This window comes from Equus quagga, chromosome 5 (genome assembly GCF_021613505.1).
Source record: "Equus quagga isolate Etosha38 chromosome 5, UCLA_HA_Equagga_1.0, whole genome shotgun sequence".
NCBI lineage: Eukaryota > Metazoa > Chordata > Mammalia > Perissodactyla > Equidae > Equus > Equus quagga.
In genome coordinates, this window is record NC_060271.1 from 86,968,041 (window position 1) to 86,987,074 (window position 19,034).

Consider the following 19,034-nt stretch of genomic DNA (forward strand, 5'->3'; position numbering starts at 1 on the left):
ATTTTGAGATAGAGTATTACTACATGCTTTTTGCATTTAATGATTTTTGGAGGGAGACAGAGAAGAATGAAAGATAACATTTGAAGGAAACTATTTGCATGTGGTAAACAAGATTTTGGAAGCTTAAGGGAAATGGTTGAAAGAAGACTAGTAAAATAGAATAAGAATAGATGTAAAAGATTAAAATTACCATACTAACAGTAACCTATAAACAAAGGGGAAATCTGGAAGGTTCATTTTAGAGGATAACTATGGCAATTATAAGACAAAGGACCAGAAGAGGCTAGGAAAGTGTTAAGGGCTATCACAAAGGTTCCCAAACTTTTTGGGTTTACAAGGCCCTTAAAGTGTAGGAATTTTTTCATAGGCCAAAAGAAATACCTAACCATTCTGTTTATTAAGTAGTCAGGTCCAAACAACTTAAGAAGGATGTATGCCCTAACAACTTAGCACCTGAGTTGGGTACTGCACAACTTCTCAAACCTTAAAACCGGATTGGACACTGCCTTCCTTTACATGCTACTTGCTTTTTGTCACAGCAACTGCCAAAACCTCGGCTTTGTAAAAATATGGTATCACCGAAAGGAATGTACCAACCTAATTTTGAAAATGAACTACCTCAAGCTACTAGTCTGTGTGGTTTCCAACAGAAGTTGCTGTATTTCCCTAAAAATTTTTAAACATTTCTTGGCACACCTGAGAGTTCTCTGCAGTGCCTTCTGAGCTCCTTGGTGCAGTTTGGGAACCAAGGGCCTTGGGAAAAGATCACAAAGGATGCCACCAAGGCAGTGGCAATAGAAAAGTCGGAGTGAGAATTAAGGCATACTTCAGAGGAAAAACATCAGCAGATCTAGGGATGTTGCCTGGAAGTATAACAACCATGAAAGTATTTAAGAAGTTTCAAAACTTTTCCTAAAAAAAAGATAATTTTGTCGGGGCTGGCCCAGTGGCGCAGCAGTTAAGTGCACACGTTCCACTTTGGTGGCCCGGGGTTCGCCAGTTCGGATCCCAGGCGTGGACATGGCATGGCTTGTCAAGCCATGCTGTGGTAGGCATCCCACATATAAAGCAGAGGAAGATGGGCATGGGTGTTAGCTCAGGGCCAGTCTTCCTCAGGAAAAAGAGGAGGATTGGCAGCAGATGTTAGCTCAGGGTTGATCTTCCTCAAAAAAAAAAAGATTATTTTGTAAATTAGACTACTCTTATTCTATATTTAGCTATCCCCCAACAGTCCTTGCTTCTGTGGAAGAGAACACACTCGTCTTTTTTTTTTTAAAATGAATGAATGAACCTGTTCAAATATTCATATTAACTTGACAGCTTTACAGGTGGCATAGCTAAAGTACACTGCTCTCACTTCTAACACACACACACACACTACAAAACAGCTCAACAAAAGGAAGAAAATTCAATTCAAATTTTCAACTTAATAAACATTTCTGAAGTACCAACAGGAACTTTCATCCAGCATCTGCCAAAGCTTTACTTCAGACAGCCATCTGAGAAAGAATCAAATGTGGTAGTTCTAAAACCTGGCCTGATGATCTTAAGCAACTGGGGAACTTCTAAAATGACAGATTTGCCAGCACCATTCCAGACCTAAAGAATAAGGACTATCTAATGAGCATAAAAATCTCCATATTGGCAAAGTACCCTGGGATTCTGAAATCAGCCAGTTTGAAAGAAAATAGCTAAAACAGCAGCATCCAATAAAACTTTTTGTGATGACGGAAATGTTCCTTATTTGCACTGTCCAAAATGTTAGCCCCTAGTCATATGTGGCTACTGAGTTCTTGAAATGTGGCTAATGTGATGAGGAACTGAATTTTTAATTTTATTTAATTTAAATTAAGATGTAAATAGTCACATGTGGTTAGCTGCTTCTCTACTGGACAGCACAGAACCTGATGATATTTGTTAAATACTCATTCTTCTAAATTTTCCAAGTTGTACCCCTGATTTAAATTAGATGATCAGAAAACTAGGTTCCTCGATCATATCTCTCATAAAGGGTCTGTATAAAGGGTCAACATAAATATTATCCATTTTAACAGTGTGAGTCTTTTGTAGCTGGAGACTTTATCCAATGTCATGTTTCTTTCAGAATAAAAATCCTCTGTGAATTAAGTTCTAAGAAAAGTCTCTGTAAATGAGTTTGGATATTTTCTTTAGCCAACAGGAATATTATGTGAGGCAATGTGCTTCCCCTTTTGCCTCAGCTGCCAATAAACTCAGAACCAAGTCCAGTGTCCAACGGTAACTCCTTTTAAGTGCTTAGGAACATGTACTCTCTGCTCTTCTAAGACTATCTGTGGTCTATTTATATCCCTAAATTAGTCAACACGGTATTATTTTAAATTCTTAAGCTGACAAACTCTTTTGGACATAAGCAGAGTTATCAACTTTTAAAGTGATAACTTCTTTGCATTAAAGTTGATCTTTTTTTATTGTTACTGAAATATTAAAGTCAATTTTTTAAGTGTTTCTTTATTTAAAAAGTATTTTAAAAAGAACAAACTGGGATTAATAACACCAGGAAATGTTTTAATACAAAGAAAATCTTTAGGTGCCTAGTACCAAAGCTACCTAAAAATATCACTATAACAGCAAAAAAAGACACACATATACTGACATCCTGCAGTAATTTTACTGCCCTCATTTCACAATCTCAGTTCCACTCCTTTTAAAAAACATGCAAAAGCCCTGACGCAGGACACGAACATCCCTATTGAGCATTCAGTTCAAAATGCTTATACAGTTTTTCCTTCAGCACACTGGACTATTTTTATATCATGCAGTGAACTACTTCAGTGACTCTTTTGTTGAAATTTTCCACAAACTTAGAACAAACACATTTGATGCATCAATAGAACATTTCTAGAAATGTCTAATTTTAAGTTCTCTGAGCATCTAATTACAAAACTAATGTGAAACTAAACCATAAGAGTAGAACTTCTCTACGTGATCCCTTAAAATTTCATTTTAAAAATCAACTTTTAAAATACATGAACCAAGATGTGATACCAAAGTAAGGTAATGGAATCACACACTACCAAAAGACACAATTTACTCCATTAAAAAAATCACGACAGGAAAAAATTTTTTAAGAAAAACTGTCATAAGGAAATATATCCTAAATATCATAAATAGTCACCATAGACACACACACACATACACAAATGCTGGCAAATTAATTCTTCTTTGGAGGAGTTCAGTTATTTTCCTTAGCCATCTTATTTACTTGAAGTGATTATTAAAAAAAAAAAATTATAAAACCATATGAACTGATTTTGCTCCAGAAGCAAAAATACGTAGTTCCTTTCCCCAAAAGCCAAAGTACTGTCAAAACTTAGTTCATTTTAGGACAGCACTTCTGCTAGCACACTCCCTAGTTTCCTCTCACCTCCCAGGTCACTGCACCCTTCTGTGCTACTTCATCTTTCTCTAACTCTCTTAAGTGTTCAGGTTTTATTTTCAGTGTTCTCTATCCTTTTTTCTAGGTAGTTCTCTTCTTCACTTAGTGCTTAAATAATCAGGTAAAGATAATAATAACAATGGGTAACATTTACTGAGTGCTTACTATATGTCAGGCACTGTTCTAACCACTTTACAGATATTATCTCATTTAATTGTCAAAACAATTCTATGCTGGAAGCACTGTTATTATCATCACCATTTTACAGATGAGGTACTAAGAGGTTAAGTAATTCGTTCAAGGTCACATAGCCAGAAAACATACAGTAGTTCTCCTTTATCTGAGGGGGATACGTTCTAAGAGCCCCAGTGGATGCCTGAAACTGCAGATACTACCCACCCTATATACGTTTTTTCCTAACTAACAGGCTAACAGGTAGGTAGCTATACAGCATGGATGCCCTAGACAAAGGAATGATTCACATCCAGGGTGCAACAGAGAGAGACAGTGCGAGATTTCATCACGCTACTCAGAACAGTGTGCAATTTAAAACTCATCAACTGTTTTTTTCTGGAATTTTCCATATAATATTTTCAGACCACGTTGACTGTGAGTAACTGAAACCATGGAAAGCAAAACCATGGATAAGGGACAACTACTGCATATTTTTGTACATATACAGACCTGAATGTTCCTCAAAGCTAGTCTAAAGTTTCTCTCTACAGGGCTGGAAAGCAGGCACAATGGACTCCCCTCTATTGCTTATGCAGTTAGACTAAAATAAGATTAAACTAATATTTTGTAGGTTAGGCAGAGAGAGGACAGAAAGGTACTAGACTCTAGATTCCACAACCACTAGCTGCAAGTAACTCCAATGATTTAGAGCAGAGGTTGGTAAACTTTTCTTAAAGGGCCAGAAAGTAAATATTTTAAACTCTGTAACCATTCAGTCTATGTAGCAACTACTCAACTCTGCAACTTTAGTGTGACAGCAGCCCTAGACAATATGTAAACAAATGGACATGGGGGTATTCCAATAGAACTTTATTTACAAAAGAGGCAGCTTGCATGAGGCCCAAGTTTGCCAGCAATCTAGAGGCATGCTGAGTCTGGTGTGGAGGCAATCATGATATAAGCACTGCAAAATCCAATTATGGTATGAAGGGGCTCCACTACTTTCCTTAAATAATCCACCACAATTAAATTTTGTACAGCTGAACTTCCCACGGAAAAAAACATTTAAAATCTGGATAAAATACTACATATAACAATTCCAGTTTAAAAAAAAAAAAATCAGTCCATAAAACACTAACATAAAATTACCAACAAAGTAACATATCAATTTATTATCTACTAAAATTATATCTACCTTTGACAAGTCACTACATGGAAAAGAAGACTATGCCATTTTGTTTCAAGGAATAAGAAATTCAAGATTCACCTAACTTTTAACAGAAAGTTTCACAAAGTAAACCTTTCTCCCCCATCTCTTCTTTCATTCATTTAAGACTTTAGCACTTGACTCCCTGTCTTAACCATTTCTCCTCCAATTATTCTTGGCAACTTCAAGAGCCACACAGATAATCTGTCCCATAACTCAGCCTCTAAATTCCTTAACTACCCCTCTTCACTTCTAAAATTTTTTTCCTTCATTCTATCTCAACCACCAAATGCCATGGTTATACCCTAACAGCTACAGTCTCTAAAGAAGAATAGGAAGCACTTGGAGCATTCGAAAGATGACCCATTCAAATACAAGAAGAAATCCTACTTAAATTTATTTATTTTAAAAAAAGAAAAGAAATTAAGGTATACTCATATTTAATGTATATGCCATATTAATTAAAAATATATTAAGGATGTGTGCTTATTTTTTAATTGATAAGCAAATGTGATACAAAGGAGACCACCACCTATATCTTGTCATTACTGTTAACCACATCCCCCAAAATCAGGTATCTCATTCTGACTCCTACCTCCTATTTTTCCAGCTCATTCACTCTCATATCCCAACTCCAACAACTATTCAACGTCTTTAAGATCTCAAAATACTTATCCTCTTCACCTTCTCATTGACCATCCCACCTTTCATGTCCTTATTTCCATCTTATACTCCATGGTTCATCACTATAACCACTCCCATGCATATACTCTCAATTTCCTTGCTGTTCTTTCCCTCAGTTATACATTCCTGAAAAGACCCATTGCTGCTTAAATCCAACTCTGCCTACTCCATGCCTGCACCAAAGTGTTGAATATAGCTAAATTAAAATATGTAAACTTGCCTGTTACATTCACTTTAAATTTATGACCACAAAGTTAAGAAAGTCCTCGGCACTACCCAGCAATCTTTCTCTATGTCCCTAGTCAACTCATTCTCATCATGATAGCTGCTTACCTTGGCCCTCCTCAATCCTTCAACACTTCTTTCTGCCATCTCTCTCTCAGCTGATGGCCTCTAATAGCATTTCCCTGAGAAAACAGAAGCCAACAGAAGAGAACATCCACATCCTTCCCCCTAAATCTACCAACCCACCTGCTTCCCTACCCCTGTACTCTGCCTTCCCTGTAACAACGAATTGTCCCTGCTTCTATTTAAGTTCAACTTTTCCACTTGTGTACTGGATCCAGTTCCCTTCCTCTCATTCAAGAACTTTTCTCCTGAAGTTATCTCCTCTCTCAGGATATCATCAGTTTTTCCTTCTTTACCATTTGCATCAGCATTCAAATGTGCTGCAGTACCTTCTATGCAAAAGATATACCTTGACCCCTTGTCCTTCTCCAGGTACTACCTAGTCCTCTGATTTGTAGCAAAATTCTCCAAGAAAACTATCTATACTGACTGTATCTTTTCCTCTAACAATCTAATCATGCTTTCATCCTCACCACTCCACTGAAACCATTCCTCAAGGTCACGAGCTCTTTCCACCATGCCAAATCCAAATGGTCATCTTTCTCAACCTCTCAACAGTATTTGACACAGCTAAACACTCCTTTCCTGATACATTTTGCACTTGGTTCCTTGGAAAGCACACTCTCGTAATTTTCCTCCTTCCTCGTTACTGCTTGTTTTCAGTCCCATTTGCTGGCTCTTCCTCTTCCCCACTCATATGTCGAAGGTCCCAAAGCTCAGTCCTCAGTCATCTTAATCTACATGAAAACCACACAAAATTTCCTATAGCACCATGGTTAGAAATTCTATCTATATACTAAGAGACACCAGCCTCTTCTCTCCCCTGAGCTTAAGACTCTCATAATCAAGTGCTTAATTAAGATCTCCATCTGGACGTCCCAAACTTTAAGAAAAGCAAAGCCAATTCTTGATTTCTCCTTCATGCTAAACCTTTTCCTCCCCAAGTGTTCCTCATTCCTATAATTAATATTACATTCACTTGGTTGCTCAGGCCAAAAACCTACAGTCATTATCGATCTCTCTCTCACTCTACATCATATCTAATCCATCATTAAATCCTGTCAACTATACCTTCAAAAACTTTATTTCCAGTTACATGGGTGTATACATTTGTCAAAGCCTATTGACCTGTACACTTAAAATGGAGGCATTTTACTATATGTAAAAGTGTAAGTTATACCTCAAAATAGTGTGGTGGTAGCATACATCTGACCATTCTCACCACCTCCACCACTACCTCTTTGCTACTCGGACTATTACAAGAGCCTCCTAACTGGTATCTCTGCTTCAATTTTTACTCAATAGTTCATATTTCACAAAGTATCAGGAATAATCTTTTTAAACTATAAATCGTATGATATCACTTCCCTGTCAAACCTCTCCAATGGCTTCCTACCACACTTAAAATCCAAAAGCCCTTACCATGATCTCAAGTCCGTACACAACCTAATCCCAACCTACCTCTCAGACCTCCCTCTTATTGTTTTACCCACCCCTTGTTCTACTGTGTTCCAGACACAGCAGCCTTCCAGATACTCCTAAAACACACCAAGCTTGTTTCCAATTAATTATTTTTTTCAAAAATGTATTTCAAAAGTAGGTTCTTTAGGGGCCAGCCCTGTGGTGTAATGGTTAAGTTCACGTACTCTGCTGTGGCCGCCTAGGATTTACAGTTCACATGCGGGGCATGGACCTAGCACCACTCATCAAGCAACGCTGTGGCAGCATCCCACATAAAATAAAGGGAGACTGGCACAGATGTTAGCTCACTGATAATCTCCCTCAAACAAAAAGAGGAAGACTGGCAACAGATGTTAGCTTAGGGCCAATCTTCCTCAAAAAGAAAAAAAAAGGTAGGTTCCTTTACATCAAGACTGATATACCTCTATCTCACTCCATTAGATGGTCAACAGAGAAATGCGTGCTTAAGCCACTCAAAGAAGAGGATCTGAATGAGTATTTATTAATATAATTTGGCCTTCATAGACTCAAGTTAATACTTAAAGTGCATGTAGCATTCTAATGTCCAACTGGAAAACTAAAGTGGGATCAGTTACAGAGAGCCTGGAACATCAGATTAAGGAGTTCATATTTTATTTCAGAGGCCAGTGTCACAAACTTGAGCACGGAAAAGGGCTACGTTTTTCACTTTTCAAATCCTAAGGTCACAAGGTTTTCAAAGAGGTGTGGAATAATGGAGAAAACAAGGAGTTATTTTCAGGGATATATACACACCTTTTTGTACCTCCAGAATTTTGAACCATGTGATTATATTACCTATTTTAAAAACAAATTATAATTAAAACTATATTTCAAAACAAGGAATGGGGCCCGTGCCATGGCCAAGTGGTTAAGTTCGCGCACCCCACTTTGGCAGCCTAGGGTTTGGCCAGTTTGGATCCTGGGCGCGGACATGGCACTGCTCATCAAGCCATGCTGAGGCGGCATCCCATATGCCACAACTAGAAGGACCCAAAACTAAAAATGCACAACTATGTACCGGGGGGCTTTGAGGAGAAATAGGAAAAATAAAATCTTAAAAAAAAAAAGGAAAAGGAATTCTGATATGACACAGAAAAATCAGAAACAAATATATTTATGTCTTCTTGGGAAAAGTTTATGGTACTTTAAATACTTTTTGAATGCCATAATAAGAATTAGATAGAATACAAAAACATAGACAAAATATGTTCATATATGTAGATGACGCAGACACACAGAAAATATACACTCATACATAATGGTTCACATCACATATTAGGGAGCTCCTACCAGAATTGACTTCTGCCATCTAAATGATCAGAACCACAACTTGCCAATCTTCAAGTAGCTTCCTTAAACACCTGAATAGCCATTAAGAGCCCATATAGTGCAGACTTCGCTCAGAATTCTAAAGGCCTGCAGGTGATAAAAGAATGGGATAAGAAATAAACTAAGAGAGAAAAGACAGCACAGTCTTTCTCTCAAACTCATGTCCAGTGGCCAGTGTCACCATTTGCCAAGTGCTATGTTGGTTAAGTGAGATTAATAATTCAATGACTTAGAGACAAAACAAGAGTAGGGGATATAAACCCCTAACATCTCCAAATTTGCTAGAGCCTCCACCTGGCAATCAAGGAATGAGGAGGAATAGAACCTCACAGTATACTGTCCTCTCAGGTAAATAAAAGTTGTTCTGGTTTTTGTTCTTCACCTAAGTTCCAGAACCACTACAGCATCAAAGAACCAGGAAGTAGATCCTGTTGAAGTCAGGAAACTCATGCCACATCAGCCAGGGCAAAAGCAAAACACTATAAGATGGCAACACAGAGAAGTTTGAGAAAGCAAAAACCCCAACCCTCTAATCTATACAATCCATCCTTTGAGCATGGGTGAAGGACTGTGAGTTTGCTCATCGCCTAAGACCTAAAAAAAGACGGCCTCCTTAAACTTTCCCTTCATCCTCTTATCTGTCACGTCCAGGCTCATACCCTATGGCCATGACAAGAGAATATGGGAAACGTTTTTCCTCTCCTTAATGACAGAAATAATGCATTCTCCCTTGGAAAACATATCCTGATTCCCATTACCCTTTTCCATCAACACACTATACCTTTCCTGAATCCCTTGAATTTCATCTTCATTCCCTTGAGTTTCAAATTCATACAGAAGTCAGTGTATTCTGAATATACTTTATCCTGGAGTCAAGAACGGGCACTTGAAAACATTATTTTAAAATACTGCTTCTTACACTTTAATATGCATACTGTGGATCTTATTAAAATGCAGCTTCTGATTCAGTAAGTCTAGGGCAGGGCCTGAGAGTCAGCAGTTATAACAGGTTCCCAGGTGTTACAAATGCTCCTGTTTCTCAGAAAACACTTTAAGTAGCAAGGTTCTAAAAGGCAATGGCACTACACACATAGCTTACCTCCAAATGCACCACCCCAATGGAATGCTAACTGTTCTTTCTTTCTACAGTTTCCTCCTTCTTGGCTAATTTATACCAGATCTATTTTCCTATTCTCTCAGCATACGCAATTTATCTTCAATGCTATTACTGATGTCTCTTTCCTTTTACTCAATTGTTATCTGTAAATTTCCTTCCTCTCCTTTTATTCTTCCATATCCCCAAAATAATACCTAAAATGTAAAAGTAGCTGATAAGAAACATTCTTACTATGTGCACAAGTCTATTTTTATTTTTATGTCCTTTAAATAGATTCTAATTCAGCACACACATATCCAATAATTTAAGACTTCTTGCAAGGACCAAATGAGGAATGAAAAGAAAAAAGGAGAAGAAAACTATGGGATATAAAGGGCTAATCTGTATCTACCACAAAGATGCTATGCAAAGTAAGGGAAAAAGAATACTGAGTAAAAGTCGGTATAACAAAATTTTATATAATGAAAAACGGCTTTAAAGCTCTATTTAAGGATCCACTTATAAATAAAATTCCAGTATATCAAACAAATATGTTGTTCTTTGGGGACTGTCACCTTGTTAGCTTTAAACTATATTTTTAAACAAGAGCACAAAAAAAAAAAAGCAAAATATTTAGAACCATTATGTCTGAAAATTTTAGAACATCCAATGCTTCTAGTGTTAATGCCAGATCCTATCATAAAGATCTAAGGTGGGGCCAGCCCTGTGGCCAAGTGGTTAAGTTCGCACGCTCTGCTTCGGCGGTCCAGGGTTTTGCCAGTTTGGATCCTGGGTGCAGGCATGGCACCGCTGACCAAGCCATGCTGAGGTGGCATCCCACATGCCACAGCTAGAAGGACTCACAACTAAAAATACACAACTATGTACCAGGGGGCTTTGGGGAGAAAAAGGAAAAAAAAAGATCTAATTTAATAGGCATACCATAATGGCCATCCCAAAAAATAATCAATCCATCTATTCAACTATAATCAAATTAAATTTTCATTCTTGCTTTCACCTTGAGACACATTAACAATAACTTACATACTTATTAAGGAAAAAGAAATCCAGGGATGCTGCAAACTGTGGAGAAGAAACTCATTTTTTGACTAAAGAATCACCTAATATGTTCTATTTCCCTTAAGAGATCAAATTTGGCCATCTTAAAGTTGATGCTCCCAGTATACTGCCAAGTTAAGAAATACTTGTAATCAGGATCTTCCTCACGTATTCCCTAGCTCGGTTAGTAGTAAACCCCGTCCTCCAAGCCAGAAACCTGGCTCTCAACCTAGAACTTTCCCTCTCCCTCATCTCTACCCTTTCCAGACCCATAATTGAAATGACCACCAAGTCCTATCCATTTTGCATCCTAAATGTTCCTCCAGTCTTTTTTCTCCCTTCTTCTTGACACCGCCTAAGTCTATTGCCCTCACCTTGTCTACCGCAGAAGTTACCCTAACATCGCTGCCTCTAGTCACCCTTTCCACTATGATCCTTACTCCATGCTGTCATCCAAGAGATTTTCCAAAATGCAAACCTAATGTCTCTTCCATTCAAAACCTTTCACTATGTCCCCATCACCCACAGAATAAACTCCAAGCCATTTATAACAGCAAATAACTTTCCACAATTTAAATCCTGCCTGCCTTTCAAACATCATATCCCACTCCATTCCCCCCATCTTGTACTTTAAGCCTCATCACTATCAAACTACACTGCTTGAATTTCCAACACACCCCATGATATTTAATGCCTCCATTAAATACCTTTTGCATAGGCTGTTGCTTCAGTCCAGAATGTCCTTCATTTCTTCTCCCTTGGCTTTCTGGCCAGTTACTATGAATCTTTCAAAACCCAGCTCAAATTCCAGGAAGCCATCCCAAGACCCTACCCTCTACTCCAAAAGAGTTGATTATTTTCTTCTCTGCCAATTTTGTAAGTAATAATGGCATTTACTGAGCATTTACTATGTTCCTGACACAGTTCAAAGCATTTTACACGTATTAACTCATTTAATCTTTACAATAACCCTTCCTATGAACTGGTACCATCATTACCTTTGTGGATATGGAAACTAAATCACAGAGAAGTGAAATAACCTGTCCCCAAGGATATCCAACTGTTAAGTGATGGAGACAACTTAAAAGATTAAAATCCCTATATTACACATATTTATATTATTGTACCTATCACAGTGAATTTATTTACATGACTGTCATTACCCGGGACTGTGAGCTCCCTGACAGTGGGGATTATGTCATATTCAAATCTAAAGTCACAGTGCCTAGAATAAAGTAGGTAATCAGTGCATGCACTTCTTTAGTTGCATATAACATTCTTAACAAGTTCAAGAGAAAACCATTCAGAAACTAGTTTCCAAATAAGTATTCAAATATACTTTAAAGTTCCAGAATACAGCAAGCTATTTTTTTCATCTAATATAAAAGATGTTAAAAAGAGAGGTTAATACAGACATTAAAGTCCTTGTGGACAATGAAATGAACTTATTTTTGTAGTAATACTGCTTAATCACTGCAATAAATCAAAACTCAAAGGACCGTTTGTTTAAGATTAACTGTTTTTCTCACACTAAATAAGAATTCTTCCTGCTTATCATTCAGGGCAGTGAAAAGAAAGTCCTATACTTACTTTGCTCAAGTAGAAAGTGCAAATCATAGACGAGCACTACTAATTGCTTCCTTAAGTCTGGCCAAGAAATGTATCCCATTAAGCAATTAAAATAAAACAGTTGCCTGACTAAGCATATAATAAAAGAACTTCTAAGGTTGTGTGGGCAGGCATTCTATTACTCAAAGAATGAAAAATGCTTTATCTTAAGAAAAATGAGAAGTCAAGAACAAAATAAAATAGACAACCACCACCCCACAAGAATATAGATTTCTATATTAAAACTCTATTAAAATATATATACATGTTACATTAAAACATACGCATATATGTTTACAATATTTCAATAGCCATTCTTTTTGTCTCCTTACAATTACGACAATCAAAGTACTCTAACACTAATGATGAAAGACCTCAAGACCAAATCTACTGTACTTATTGTGCTCTCACAGTTACAGTCCTCTGAGCCATACTGAAGTGCAGTAATTAAAACCCACAGGGACAGCACCAGCAACAACAGTGCACACCACAGTACTTATTAGAGTAATCTGCACTCCGCCCAGCCTCTACACACTTGTGCACTACAGAAAGGTAAACCTGCTGTCAGAAAGAGCAGAGTTTAGGCCACAGTGAGTTCAGGCCACAGCACAGCAAACTCTACCCCCAGGCATGTCTTACCATTTCTTGGTACACTCAACCATGAGCTCCTGGTAGGAGGCCACAAACTGGAACTTGGATGCATGTTTTCCCACGCGCTGCAGTCTCTTCCAAACTGAAGCCATGATGATCAGTTCTGGTTTAGCAATACAGCAGCTTTAACAAAGCAAAGGGTCCAAAGCAAAGGAGCTTTGCATATATGTCTGTACTTTAAAAAACTCAATTACAACTTGAAATGACGTTTGGGGTCCATAAGTCTTCTCCCTGTTTCACAGGGTAAATCCCACCTTAGATGAATGGCCCAGTCAAGAACAGAATGATATACATGACAGGATGAGTGAGAGGAGGTTCCCTCATGGAGACATCACCATTCCACGTCAGGGGCTATATGATGTGTATTCTGAAGGACTGAAAAGCAAAACAAAGAGAAAAAACATGAGGAGAGAAGCATGAGAAGTGACTAACCACCCATGTTAGATAACACTGCAATAGACAACCCCAGTTCTCCCCATGTTTTTCAAACAATGAAACAAAACACCAACCGCAAAACCAGTAACATCAAGGATGCAAAACACCAAGGAAGAAATTACAATTCACACCAAAAGCCTGGAGCAACACATCAGGTAATCAGCATCAACAACAATCGAGAGACGCAAGTCGGGGCCCCACCTCCCCCTCCTAGCATCAGAGAAGGGCGAGCAGAGCGGGAAAGTCTAGGGATGCTGTTTAATGTCCACCGCCAGTCAGAGGGAGGAGTGGAGAATTTTAAAATAAACTTTGTTTTTCAGCCGATAATTAATAGCTTCCAGTCCTAGAATATGTGCTTGGAACAAATTAGGGAGCGGGGAAGAATGCTGTTGTTCAGTCAGAGAGGGACTGGATGGGGAAGGGAGTGGAGGGAAATCTCAAGGCAGAGAGAGGGCAGTGTCCCGGCTCCAGGCCACTTAGGCTCTCCTTCACCTTCGCTGCCAACCAGAGGGAAATGGAAACTCCTGCCTGGGCGTGAAGCAATGGCCAGCGGGGCAAGTACAGGCTAAAGGGTGCGGGGTGCAGTGCCTCCCTCCCCCATCCTCAGGGATCAGTCCGCCTGAGCCTCCTCTCTTCACGCACAGAGCCCAGACCCCTGCCCCGACCCTCCCAGCGGAGGCAGGCGGTGGCTCGCCCGCGGTCGCTGTCACCCAGGCAATGCCAAAAGACCCCAGCCCGGTCCCCTAGCCCCGGCCCCGCCGCATGTCCACTCCCGCCCCCTCCTCACACCTCTAATCCCGCTGCCGGGCTGAGTCTGGCCCCGTTCCCTCCTCAGCGCCGCTCCTCCGTCGCCGCCGCAGCAGCAGCCGCCGCCGCCGCCACCGAGTCCTCCATCCCCGCCGGAGCCACATGGAATAGCCGAGCCAGCCGCGGCGCTCGCGGGAGCCGGGGTCTGCAGCCCCTCAGGCGGATGGCGCGCCTCACGCCCGCCCCCTCCCGGACGGAGTCGCTCAGCGACCGTCCCCCACCCTACAAAACCCTGCCAGAGCCGCCGCTCAGCGCCCAGCACCCCCTCCCCCGCCTTCCTCCTCCGCCACCATCATCATTACCTCCCCCGCCGCACCTCTCACACTAACCCTACCCACGGCGGCTCAACCTCCGTCCACCCCGCCGCCATTGGCCGGGCCCTGCACGGGCCCCGCCCACTTCGGCGGGCGGGCCTTTGAGTAGCGGTGGCGTCTCATTGGCCGAACCAAGTGCCCATCAACAGAGGCTCCACCCCTAGCTCTGGAGGTTTTTTTTCCCCCAGCCAGAACGCGGTGTACAGTCTACCCTTGTTTTTTAAAAAAAAAAAAATTGGAACCCAGTAAGGACGATCCCGCCCATCCCTCTGATTGGCTTGGAGAGGGAAGCGATAGGCGGGAGGAGTAAGGAGTGTTTATGGTGAACTGGAAGGTGGTTGCTGAAGGTAGATGTCCGTCAAAGGCGCGCCGGTGCTGGGCGGGGTTTCTAGCTCCAGTCTGTGCTGGCACAGCCAGGGCTGGCTGCGTTGAGGCTCTGCAAGTGCGGCTGCTGTGGTTTTCTCTCCTCTTGTCTCCTGTCCCCACACTGGGAGCTGGGTGCGCCCTCTCCTCCGCTACTAGAAACTAGGGTGTTTACGCACACAGCCTTGTTTTTACCCAATTCCTCCTGGGGTTTTTTTCTCTGACAAACGGTGAAGTAATGACCGTGCTAGCAACACTCCCATTCCCCCCAACTCCCACCCCCTCCCAACAGTCAGTCAGCTGGTCCTCAAAGGGACTCAGTAAGCTGAGCTAGACGCAAAATGTTTACAGTGCAATTTCTTCTGGTTCTAATTCCTCAACATTTCTTTAAATCTTGGTTTCTCCTCTTCGTTGTCGGTCTAATTTTCCCGTGGTAGGAACTGGAGATGGATTTGGGAGTGACTGGCATATAGCAAGGGTGGTTATGGGCAAAGGAGACGATGACCTAAAGAGAGAGTGAGGGCAGGGCACTTAACCTTGTTAAAACGGCCAAGGACCCTTTTGAGAAGATGATGAAAGCTACAGACACTTTCCCAAGGAGAAAAAAAAAAGTTCTATCAAAAAAACACAAAAATTTGTTTTCAGTTTTAGGCGGTTCACAGACCTATAGTGTAGAGAAAAAGGATAAAGAATGACAATTCGGGGGAATACCAACATTTAAAGACTAAGCAGAGTAAAGTGGGAAAGAGACTGAGGAGAAATGGTCAGAGAAGTAGGAGCACCCTATAAGCAATTGGCAAATAGTTTGAAAAGAGAGAAGCTAAACATATGAAAAGAAAACAAGAAGGATGGGTCCTGGAAACAATTAAGGGTCGTTCTTAATCTTACTAAGGATGGAGAGCCGGGTGCATGGGCAAAGCAGCTTGAAAAGTGTTAGGGTCTAGGGAAGGATGCTTTGAGGGACAAAACAGGAGGGCAGTAATGGGAGAGAATTGAACACATCTGTAGTCATAGGGGTGGGGGACAAGAGAAAGAGAGACATAGTGAAGAACAAGGAGAGATGGGAAGACATACGGAAGGCTTGAATTCAGTATCTAATTCTATTGCCATTTTCAATAAGGAAAGTGATCTAATAATACCACAAGAACACAATGTGCATTTTACAGAAAAGGGCATAGATATCACTTATTTTGCTGTAGTCTTAACTTTAAAATATTAAGATAACCATAATAATTGATTCTTATTTTGTGTACATCTTAGAATTCTCTGATGTCCTTCCTGAGTGGCTTACTGAGTCGCTACAGCCTACAGGCATTATGATCTCATATAGTGATATATTCTGTATCATTAACAGACTTTAAGAGTATGAGTTTTTTTTTTAATGGCTAATTTATAGAAATGGTCATAAACTATTTTAATCTAAGTTGCCCTTCAGGAGCAACCCATATGATGATCAGAGGGTTTTACATCCTATTTATTATTGTTCTTCAGAAGTTCTCACACTTTCTCATGTGGTCATCCTGGTTTCTTTTAATAATTTTTCCCTTCCTCAAAAAAAAAAGACACAGACTTTATTGTAAAGAAATTACCTTAAAAGTAATCAGTTTTAAATGTCTTTCTGAAAAAAAAGTGCATAGCACCCCTAGGGAATCTTTTTCAAGTTGTTGAAAATGTCAACAGACCAAGATTTCAAGAGTTTCATATAAAACAGCTCTTCTTTTTAGGGGAAGTATTTTTCTCGGATACAAACTCGTCTTTTTCATTCTAGCTGCAAAAGTAGCTAAGAAGAGACCAAGACTAGAAATGAAGAAATTAAGAGCAGACCTTGACACTGTTCTGCTGCAGAGCTCAAGTTCACAGGCTGCTTCTAGAGGCCCCACGGAGCAGCTATTTCTTCCCTCATAACTTTTTTTTTTTGTTTAATAACCTGTCTACTAACTAAATTTATTAGGAACCTTCAATATAGAATATTTTAAGATCTTTTTGTTGGCTTAGGTGATAATTATTGAACGCCAACTGAGTATTGGTCATATTAAATACTATTAATAGTACATAAAAGATAGAGACTGTTCTCTAAGAGTTTTCAGAAATAGATGTTCAGCGTTTATGCAAGAAAGTAACACAAATTACTTAACCTCTCTGAGTCCCAGCTTCTTATTCTGTCAAACAAATAATTATGCTTACCTTTCTAGGATGTTGAGAAAATGGAAGATATGTACGTAAAGTACCTGATATGTAGTAAACAGTCAATAAATAGTAATTAGTAATGTGCACTTTTGTGTTGGGTAGCAAACACAAACAGTCAAGAAAAGAACAGACCTTCAAGAATACTTGGACGATGTTTACTTGCTACCAAACATCACTACCTCAAGGACTAAAGAATCTCAAAAGAAACAGTGCATTTAACATTACTCCTCTCCTATGAACTCAGTGATTACCAAGAGTGGAACATCAATAACTTATGTGGACTCACAATTTCATAATAATTACTAAGAATTCACTTACCCTCAATCCTCATGAGCACCTTTCATGCCATACATTAGGCCAAGATCTTTTGGCATGCTGGAAGTTACGTTTTTCTTAAGGCCCCCATTCTCCCTACCTGCCAGTATGCACATCCTACTGACCCTCCCCCTTCCAAGGGAGAATTGCCCACTGTACTTCTGACCCTCTTCTAATCCCCTGTTTATTTAAGTCTTGATTTATCATCTCTTTCCATTTCAGGCTTAATCTGCATATAATAGACCTGTGAATGCAAGTCACTTTAATTGTCCTGTCCATTTCACCTAGGTGTTGACTACAAAATTTTATAGATATTTTACTTAACAGAAGATTCAATGTTTAAAATAATTTCAATTTTGCCTTTAGATATCATCTAGTTTACAGTGAAGATAGAATACAAAGAAATAAGTGGAAGATGCCATCCAAAAACTTTAAATCTTCTCTGCCATGACAGTTTTGAAATGATAGAAATTATTTTCAGTGAAGCAGCTTTTCTAGTCACTATTTCAGAAACCCCCCAAAATGGAGATTCTAGTCTATGAAATGCAACCACAAACTTGAATTATTATTGTTCCCGGTGATAAAATTCTTATCTTTGGGTTTTACAGTTTTTGCAGTAAAAATTGTGAGAAGTATTATTGCAGGATTTAACTACTAATAGAATTTATCTGTGCCTTACTGATAGTAATAACATTTACTCCCAATAATAACACTGCAGGTTTTTGCATCGTGTTTTTCAGTTACCATGGCAGTTATACTATACACAACAGTATTACTGCAATTTTTAACTACTAATGAAATTACTTCTTTAAACCCACAGCAAACAAATTTACTCCCGACAATCCTACAGCAATTTTTATATCCTTAAAAAACTCACTGTGGCGGGCTAATACTTTTGAAATACTGACCAATGGTTTTTGAGGTCGTTCTTTTTCAGGTGTTTCTTTTTATCCTATGGCCTTTCTCCTCCTATACCCTACCCCAAGACACTCTCAGCCTCACACCCACCCTCATTTAGTCTGGTCTTTGCTCCTTGTCTCAGGAAAGGAGTATAACAGAAGGCAGAGAAGCAGGGAATTTTTCCTTGATTTTTGGGTTTCAAAATCCTAGTCCTTTAGGGAGTAATGAAATGGATCTAATCAGAGACTTGCACTGTTCAGTACAATAACCTCTAGCCACATGTGACAATTGAACACTTAAAATGTGGCTAGTTCAAATTGAGATGTGCTGTAAGTATAAAATAAACACCAATTTCAAAGTCTTAGTATATAAAAATGAATGGAATATATCTTATTAATAATTTTTATATTGCTTACCTGTTGAAATGATAATATTTTGGGTATATTGTTTAAAGAAAAGACATTAAAAATCAACTTTACCTGTTTCTTTACTTTTTTAATATGACTATGAAAAATTCAAATTACATATGTGGCTTGCATTATATTCCTATTGGACAGTGCTGGTATGGACAATAATAAAATTTCCTTTCACAGAGACGAGAAATGGATTCTGGACTAGAAGGGGAAGAAGATATTGGAAGGAAAGTAATGAAAGGCTAGA

At 39.3% G+C, this 19,034-nt stretch overlaps 1 protein-coding gene across 10 annotated transcripts in view; it reads right to left on the minus strand.

Moving 5' to 3' along the window:
* EHBP1 (EH domain binding protein 1) overlaps positions 1-19,034 on the minus strand; it is a 403,867-nt gene that overhangs the window by 323,275 nt on the left and 61,558 nt on the right. For 7 of the 10 annotated variants that reach the window (XM_046660557.1, XM_046660556.1, XM_046660554.1 and 4 more), the window contains exons 1-2: positions 14,278-14,523; positions 13,042-13,428 (exon numbers count right to left, since the gene is read on the minus strand). In XM_046660557.1, coding sequence (XP_046516513.1) covers positions 13,042-13,145 — 104 coding nt within the window. In that variant the 5' untranslated portion in view covers positions 13,146-13,428; positions 14,278-14,523. Of the gene's footprint in view, positions 1-13,041; positions 13,429-14,277; positions 14,524-14,597; positions 14,652-19,034 lie in introns of those variants that run through there. The other 3 variants (XM_046660550.1, XM_046660552.1, XM_046660551.1) reach the window with 3 other exon arrangements.